Source organism: Cajanus cajan, chromosome 2 (assembly GCF_000230855.2).
Source record: "Cajanus cajan strain Asha chromosome 2, NIPB_CcT2T_4, whole genome shotgun sequence".
In the NCBI taxonomy this organism is placed as follows: Eukaryota; Viridiplantae; Streptophyta; class Magnoliopsida; order Fabales; family Fabaceae; genus Cajanus; species Cajanus cajan.
The window spans coordinates 22,755,169-22,764,860 of NC_138518.1; the positions used below are offsets into that span (position 1 = coordinate 22,755,169).

General features: G+C 38.2%; 1 protein-coding gene across 1 annotated transcript; it reads left to right on the forward strand.

The window, feature by feature from the left end:
• Positions 1-4,223: 4,223 nt before the first annotated feature.
• LOC145954835 (uncharacterized) lies at positions 4,224-6,977 on the forward strand. Its single transcript, XM_083069521.1, has 7 exons — positions 4,224-4,716; positions 4,945-5,369; positions 5,448-5,771; positions 5,868-6,210; positions 6,304-6,487; positions 6,614-6,703; positions 6,788-6,977. Exons 1-7 carry the CDS (start codon positions 4,224-4,226, stop codon positions 6,975-6,977), a joined length of 2,049 nt encoding a protein of 682 aa, XP_082925647.1.
• Positions 6,978-9,692: the final 2,715 nt, after the last annotated feature.

Here is a 9,692-nt window from a genome sequence, read left to right on the forward strand (position 1 = left end):
AAGGTTTGATAAGAGTACTTTAGGTTTGGCTCACTCCATAGGTGATGAAGGCCACTTCTAGGGTTTACTCTCAAGGGAGGAGATAGGTATGGTGGTGGCCGAATTAGCCAAGGGTGACTAAGGAATGATATAATGGCACAAAGGCATTCTCTATATTCAACATCTAAAGTATTTACAAGGAGTGGTGCCTAGGGTATCTATAAGTGTGGGGTGACATCACAAAACCCTAGGGAGGGTGGCGGTGATGAGTAATTATTTTCCCTTATTTTCTTACCTTTCTGTACTTATTTTAATCTCTGATTTGTGCTTAATTGTTGATATTCTGCACTGTTTTCTATTTGGGCTTTAATTGGACCCTTAATTCATATTTTAACTAATTTGAATTTTCTGAATCTAATTATTCCAAATTTTATTTTCAGGGCAGTTTAATAATTATTTGGGCTTGGAATTAATTTTTGGACTTCAAGAGAAGATGCCACATCATCTACCATGTCACCGCTGCACCATTTTCCACGTCAGCATTTAATTTCAATTTGTATTCTATTTTATTGTATTTTCGGGTCAAACCTAACTTGGGGGTCCATGTTGACTCTTTTAGGCTTTTTTTTAGGGTCCTAAGGCAGCTACTAAAAGGGTATCTGATGTGACCACATAACTAGTCTCTCTTCTCTTTGTTTTTTTTTTATGTTTTCTCTGTTGTAGCTGGGTTTTTACGTTTTTCTCTCTTTAGCTGCCATTTTTGTTTTACTCTTCTATTCTCTTATATGAATTTTACGTTTTGTATCTGAATCCTTGAAGAATATAGATTATCCATTTTCGTTTTGCTCTCCTCTCCTTGCATTTTTGTTTCTGTATCTGCTTTTGTTTTAATGGAAGGCTAAAACCCCAGGGTTAGGCCCTTGGCAGATTGCAACCCTCTGATGGAGGTTCTCTGTGCGTTGCATTTCTGTTCCGCTTGATTCTCCCTTGTGAGGTCTCTGTTCTGAGGCGTTCAACATATGAGTCATGCTTAATGACTCTAGGTTGTTTGCATTCAGTATCTCAGGTTGCTTAATCCTGAGGAAGGAGGTGACAAGGTTCACGTTTGCTTAATTCGTGTAGTGAGGTCTCAGGTTAATCTTCGCTTAGTTGGTTAACTGGAATGAATAGGATTAAGTTCGGACATATTATCTTTCGTGAACCGAGGATATCAGAGGTGCATTATGTTCAAGGGTCTGACCTATTTTAATTACTGCAATTAATTCATATTTGCTCTGTGTTTTATTTAAATTTCGATAATCTGCTCAACCCCTCCACTGCGTGTTTGATCCTTTGACAGAAAGAACTGGTCCTTGGGAGACGACCTAGGAGTCACTTCCTAGTACTGCATTTTAATTGCATTTATTTGACTGAGTACGGCATCGATCAGGCGGCTAGGTCATCATTGGATGATCATTCCTTCCCTAAATGGGAAGAAAATGCACATCAAATGACATACAAATTAACCCTAGATAGGTGCCGCCCACCTTCACTAAAAATGGGATCTTTTTGGGTTAAGCTTGGCTACTTCTAGGTGCATGATAGGATAATGCAACCTAGGTGGCCTTCCACTCGGGCCAATGCTCTTCTTAGCCCAAAAGACCCATTTTTGTCACGTCCAAACACTTATATCACCTAGGAAATAAAGCCCTAATTTCTAAGTGCCCCAAAATACAAGGGAAAAATAGGAAATACAAAGAAAAATAAATTCTAAAAGTCCTAAACACCCCAAAATACAATGGTAAAAATGGAAAATAAAATAAACCCTATGCTAATGAAGCTTAGGAGAGTATTTAGTACGCTATGATCATGAGGAGGGTGTCCCTTGGTGTATGAGCTCCCTCTTCCTCTTCCACTCTCCTAGCCATAGACCTAGTGATGGGGCCCACATTTGTCTTCAAGGATGGTCCTCCATCATCAATGATGTGGCCACTCATGCAGATAGGAAGTTGGAGAGTAAACTTGATGCATTGGTGAACCTAGTAACTCAACTTGCTGCAAATCAAAAATCCACATCGTGGCATTTGTTCTTTAACATATCATCATACAAATGTTTGCTCTTCTCTACAGCAGTCTAGAGTAAATGAACATCTAGAGGCCTATGCTGCAAATATTTACAACAGACCTCATGTCCAGCAGCAGCAGCAACAAAGTTATGATCTCTCCAGCAATGGGTACAATCCAGGTTGGAGGAATCACCCTAATCATAGATGGTCCAACCAGCAACAACAACAACAATAGCCAACCCCTTCCTTCCAGAATAGTGTTGGTTGTAATACCCATTTTTTTAATTATTATTTATTAATGGCATTTTCGTAATTTTTATAAAGGTATAGGGTGTTTTGGTGATTTTGGAACGGGCTGTTCCAAAAGCGGAACGAGCCGTTCCAAGCACCAAAAATGAACTAGTTAAGAAATTGAGAACGGGCTAAGAACGGGCCGTTCTGGTTTGGAACGGGCCGTTCCAGTTCAAAAATTTGCGTAGATTTGAAAGGCCCAGAACGGGCGTTTCACTTTTGGAACGGGCAGTTCCGGGTAGAGGAGGCAGACTTCTATAAATAGGGGGCTGGGGGTTTGGAAAATGGGGAACTTGAGAGAAGGTCCTAGAGAGAGAAAGAGGAGAGAGAGAAAGAAAGAGAGAGGAGGAGAAAGAAAAGAGGAGAGAGAGGAAGAGAAATCCAGAGAAGGAGGTTCTGCCAGGGGAAAGAAAAAAGAAGGGAGAGGGGGAGGTTCTGCCCTAGTTTCGATTTCTGCTTTTCCAAGTAAGGGTAGTACTTATAAGACTTAATCTAGTATGTATGAGCATGATAGGGGTAGTATAACTTTTAATATACTATTTTGTTTATATGAAGATTGTCATTTATTTAATTTGGTATTTGTTTTAGGTGTTTAATTATTTATATTATTATATTGAATGATTTGGCATGGTTATGGAAAAGTTTGTATGTAATTATGGAATATGCTATGTATGTGTGGTTTGGAAAGCTAATAGAACTTAGAGGAGTAAGGTTATGGTATGGATTAGATCTCTTGGTGAGATCAGGATATAATCTTTGGAAAATATGGAATTTGGGAATCCCATGGTGAGGATTCCAATATAGAACTTTTCCAAAGGTTATATAATAAACCACTTCAGATGTTAGGTGGATTCTGAAGTACTCCTCTAAGTATTCTATTTGCTACCGGTATGGGACCAGGCCGAGTCATACCGATGGATGAGGTGGCCACGATCACCAGGGTTACGTGACGACGTAATCCAACTGTATATTTTCCATGAGAGGTTAGGCGTGAGACATGGGTTGATGACATGTTTCATCGTATCAACACTTGGTTTGAATGTGTTGAGGCCAACATTTGGTTTGGATGTGTTGGTTACATCATGGATTATACAATGGTGTGACTTTGTTTTGGATGTGGAATATGTATACATATGGTATGGATTGTATACATTGGTTATGGATTCTTTATTATCATAAAATATGTATGCGTTGGCATGGATGTGTATACATTATATTTTGGATTGGTCTATATTTAGCTTGGAAATGACTTGTTGGTCTGGATAAATACTGTGGATAAATATCTGTTTAATGATATTTTATTATGATGTACTATGATTGGTTTTATATGTGCTAACCCTTATATTTCCATGATGGACTGTGATGATCTCACTATGTGGGGGAGCAGATCAGGTGTGAGGCCTTGGGATAACAGGGAGTCTTTTGGATAGCTGCTTTGAGAAGTGGCTAGGTTTAGAGCTTGACCAGCACCTAGGGTGTCTTATTTTGATGTCTTCGTGACGTTGTAATTATATTACATTTTTGTATTACTGTATAACCTTATTGAGAATAATGACTTTATTATAAAAATATGTTATATATTTTGGAAATAATTTTATATGTTATTATATATTTACACTTTAGCGTAGCTCGCCCTTGTTCTATTTTCTTTAATATATATTATTTATCTTTGGTTGGTTCTGGATGTGACGGCCTAGGGTGGATCGTTACATTGGTCGCAACAGATATGTGCCTCCTCCTGTCCAACAACAACAACAAAGACAACATGATGTTCCTGCACCTTCATCTCAACCTTCTACTTCTAAGCCTTCATTGGAGGAGTTTGTGAGGCAGATGACCATTCAAAACATTCAATTTTAACAAGAGACCAAAGGCTCCTTTCAGAGCTTGACAAATCAGATGGGACAAATGGCCACTCAGCTTAATCAAGCACAATCTCAAAATTCACAAAAATTGCCTTCACAAACTATGAAGAATCCAAAGAATATAAGTTCCATCTCCTTGAGGTCTGGCAAACAGATTGACATACCTGCACCAGTACCAGCACCTACACAAGTACCAGTCCCTGCACCTAAGCCTACACTTAAGAAAGAGGCCCCTACAGGTGGTAGCAGAAAATCTCATTTAGGTGGACCTTTTTTCAGTGCACATAGTGGTGATCTGCAGCAGCCTCCTATCCCTCTTCAATTTCCACCAAAATTAATTCCAAGGAAAAAGATGGAAGAGGTGGATAAGGAGATATTGGAAACCTTGAGGAAGGTGAAGGTGAACATACCTTTGTTGGATGCCATTAAGAAAATTCCCAGATATGCTAAGTTCTTGAAGGAGTTGTGCACCCACAAAAGGAAACTGAAGGGCAATGAGACAATCAGCAGGGGCAGAAATGTCTCACCACTTATAGGTAAATATGTTCCACACATTCATGAAAAATGTAAGAACCCAAGTACATTCTGTATACCTTGCATTATTGGTTACAGTAAATTTGTATATGCCATGCTTGATTTAGGAGCTTCAATTAATGTCATGCCTCTATATATTTTTAAATCTCTATCCATTAAACCTCTGCAACCTACGGGTGTGGTCATTTAGTTGGCCAATAAGAGTGTTGCCCACCCCACATGTTTTGTAGAGAATGTCTTGGTTCGGGTTGGTGAACTTATTTTTCCTGCTGATTTTTATGTTCTTGATATGGAGGAAGGATTCTCTCATGGTTCTGTCCCAATCATTCTGGGTAGACCATTTTCGAAAACAGCCCGGACCAAGATTGATGTTTATGCTAGCACTTTGTCTATGGGATTTGGTGATACTGTTTTTCATTTCAATATTTTAGATGCCATGAAATTTCCTTCTGAAGATCAATATATTTTTCATGCTGAACTGATTGATGATATAGTTGATGAACACATTCTTGATTTTGATTCTTTTCATGATAAGACACATTCATTTTTATCTGATTTGTATAATTGTCTTTCATGCATTGAGTCTGCATCTGAATATGAGTTTGGAAGTGAATTTGATTGTAATCATGCATCTGAATTTGATACTTTGGGTGTTGTACCTCTCGGTCTTGATTTTGTAGAGTCAGAATGCACTAACCATGTTGTAGGAAGTACAAAAGAATCTGACTTGTAGGTTGAGGTACAGGTTGTGGAACCCTTTCTCCCTTCTCTGGTTCTGTCTAATGTTCAGCCAACACCCACGCCTGAGTTAAAGCCTCTTCCAGAGAACCTCAAGTATGCTTACTTAGAGGATGATGAGAGATTTCCTGTGATCATTTCCACCTTCCTTGATGTTGATCAAGAGGGGAGGTTTTTGCAAGTGCTCAAGAAGCATAAGAAGGAAATTGGTTGGACCCTAGTAGACATTCTTGGTATTAGCCCATCGACGTCCATGCATAGGATACTATTGGAGGATGGAGCTAAACTAGTGAGACAGCCTCAGAGGAGACTTAACCTAGTGATTTAGGACGTTGTAAAGAAAAAGGTGACCAAGCTTCTACAGGTTGGGATCATCTATCTTATTTCAGATAGTTAGTGGGTGAGTCCAGTCCAGGTGGTCCCCAAGAAGACATGCCTCACTGTTGTTAAGAATGAGAAGGATGAGCTCATACCCACCAGAGTGAAAAATAGTTGGAGAGTTTGTATCGACTACCGGAGGCTCAACCAAGCAACAAGGAAGGATCATCTTCCTCCGCCCTTCATTGATCAGATGCTAGAGCATCTAGCAAGTAAATCTCATTACTATTTTCTTGATGGTTTCTCTGGTTATTTTCAAATTCACATTGCTCTTGAGGATCAGGAAAAGACCATATTCACTTGCCCCTTTGGCACTTTTGTCTATAGAAGGATGCCCTTTGGCCTATGCAATGACCCTGACACATTCCAGTGGTGGATGCGTAGTATTTTTAGTGATTTTCTTGAAAATTGCATAGAGGTGTTTATGATGATTTTACTGTTTATGGATCCTCTTTTGACACTTGTTTGGATAGTTTTGGATAGTTTGGATAGAGTTCTTAATAGATGCATTAAGACTAACCTAGTTCTTAATTTTGAGAAATGTCATTTCATGGTAGAGCAGGGTATAGTCTTAGGGCATATCATTTCTAGTCGGGGCATTGAGGTAGACCTTGCAAAGATATCTGTTATTGCACAATTGTCGTACCCCTCTTGCGTGTGAGAGGTGCGATCTTTTCTTGGCCATGCAGGTTTCTACAGGCGCTTTATAAAGGACTTCAACAAGAAATCCCTCCCACTATCTAGCTTTCCGTAGAAGGATATTTATTTTAATTTTGATGACAGGTGTAAGGAGGATTTTGACTACCTCAAGAAAACCTTGACCACCACTCCTATCATTCTGGCACCAGATTGGACAGTTCCATTTGATTTGATGTGTGATGCTTTGAATTATGCACTGGGGGCTATCCTAGCATAAAGGGTTGAGAGATTGCCTAGGGTGATATGCTACGCTTATAGGATGTTAGATGCTGGTCAAGCAAATTACACGACCATAGAGAAAGAACTTTTAGCTATTGTTTTTGCACTTGATAAATTTCGGTCATATTTGCTTGGTTCTCGTGTTGTTATTTTTACAGATCATGCAACTCTGAAGTACTTGTTGAAGAAGGCTAAGTCAAAGCCTAGGCTGATCAGATGGATGCTCTAGCTCCAAGAATTTGACTTGGACATCCGTGATAGGAGCGGAGCATAGAATTTCATGGCAGACCATCTCAGCAGGATCGAGAGAGATAAGGATGAGAGTACCTTGCCCATTCATGATGATTTTCCTGATGAATGTTTGTTGACTATCTCAATATGTTTTGTCGTAGAGTGCAAAATTGGATTTTTGGTCAGATTTATTGCACTTGTGTTGTCACATCTCAAAGGTATTTTATTTAGCTCAACTCCATAATCTCTTAATTGTTGCTTCATCCAAAGAATTTGAGCACAACAACTTCCAGCAGCTATATACTCAGCCTCAGCTGTACTTAAAGCAACACAAGCTTGCCTTTTGCTATGCCATGAGACAAGTGCACTACCTAGTAGGTGACAAGTTCCACTTGTGCTTTTTCTATCTAGTCTACACCCAGCATAGTCTGAATCTGAGTAACCTATCAGACTTAGTGAGACTCCCTTTGGATACCACAAACCTACATTGGTTGTACCTTTCAAATATTTAAGAATTCTCTTCACACTCTTCATGTGAGATTCTTTAGGATTAGCCTGAAACCTTGCACAAAGGCACACAGCAAACATTATATCAGGCCTACTAGCTGTCAAATATAAGAATGATCCAATGATACCTCCATACTTTGAACTATCAACAACTATTCCTTTCTCATCTAAGTCAAGATTGCAATTGTTTGATATTGGTGTGACAGCCTCCTTACACCCTTCCATACCAAACTTTTTCAGAAGTTCATTGCAATACTTGCTTTGACTTATGAAAATTCCTTCATTCATTTGTTTGATTTGCAACCCCAAAAAGAATGTAAGCTCCCCCATCATTGACATTTCAAATTCTCCTTGCATGGTTTTAGCAAATTATTTGCATAGAGAGGTATTTGTAGATCCAAATACAATATCATCCACATAGATTTGTACATACATTGTATCATTTTTAAACTTCTTCACAAACAATGTATTATCCACCTTCCCTCTTACATAGTCATTTTCAATCAAAAATTTGCTCAACCTGTCATACCATGATCTTGGAGCTTGCTTCAAGCCATAGAGTGCCTTTTTAAGCTTGTACACATGATTAGGATTTTTAAAATCCACAAAGCCTGGTGGTTGTTCAACATACACTTCCTCTTGTATTAACCCATTGAGAAAAGCACTTTTCACATTCATTTGATAAAGCTTGAAATTCATTATTGAGGAATAAGCAAGAAGTAATCTAATGGCCTCTATCCTTGCTACAGGGGCAAAAGTCTCATCATAGTCAATTCTTTCTTCTTAATTATACCCCTTAGCCACTAGTCTTGCCTTATTTCTTATAATTATTCCAGATTCATCAAGCTTATTTCTAAAAACCCACTTGGTTCCTATGATTGGATAGTCTTTTGGTAATGGCACTAAATCCCATACTTCATTTCTTTCAAACTGATTTAGTTCCTCTTGCATGGCCATTAACCAATGTTCATCTTTTAGTGCTTCATCAATACTTTTAGGTTCCACTTGTGACACAAAAGCCATAGTATTACAAATATTCTTGATGGCACTCCTAGTTGAGACTCCCTTACCAATATTTCCAATTATGTTATCTATTGATAAGTCCCTAGAAGTTTTCCATTCCTTAGGCAATTGTTCACTTGTTTCCTTTGTGTTTTCATGTGATTCACTCTCTTTAGGCTTATTATCATTTTCACTTTCCAATAGAGGTTGATCAAGCAAATCAGTTAAGTCTTCAATTTCAGTTTCCCTTGTTTCTTGTTTGTTGGTCTCATCAAATACAACATGGACAGATTCTTCAACAACTAGAGTTCTCTTATTTTAGATTCTATAAGCTTTGCTGTTTGTTGAATATCCTAGAAAGATTGCTTCATCAGCCTTTGCATCAAATTTTCCAAATTGCTCTTTCCCATTGTTCAGCACAAAGCACTTACACCCAAACACTCTAAAATATGAAATGTTAGGCTTCCTTTCATTGTAAATTTCATAGGGTGTTTTCTTTAATATAGGCCGGATTAGAACTTTGTTTAACACATGACAAGCTGTGTTAATAGCATCAACCAAAAAGTATTTTGGTAATTTTGTTTCATTCACCATTGTCCTAGCAAGTTCTTCTAAGGACCTATTTTTCCTCTCAACAATCCCATTTTGTTGAGCTGTCCTAGGTGCTGAGAAATTATGGTTTATACCATGTTCCTCACAGAATTTTTGAAACATTATGTTTTGAAACTCACCTCCATGATCACTTCTTATAGAAGTAATGTTTGAACACTTTTCATTTTGAACAAGCTTGGCAAATTTTCTAAAGGCACTAAAAGCATCATTTTTGTTTGCAAGAAACATAACCCATGTGTATCTTGAATAGTCATCAACAATCACTAAACCATAGTAGTTTCCACCTAAGCTCATGGTTCTTGAAGGACCAAACAAATCCATGTGAATTAATTGCAAAGGTCTAGTTGTGGAAATCTGGTTTTTGCTTTTAAAGCTAGCCTTCACTTGCTTTCCCTTTTGACAAGCATCACATAGTTTGTCCTTACTAAACTTGAGTTTAGGTAAACCAACCACTAATTCTTTCCTACTCAGTTTATTCAAATGATCCATATGAATATGTGCAGCTCTCCTATGCCAAAGCCATATGTTGTCTTCTTGAGTTATTAGACACTTAGTGTTGGAAATTGCTATTGAGTGTTCTAAGTCAAGCATG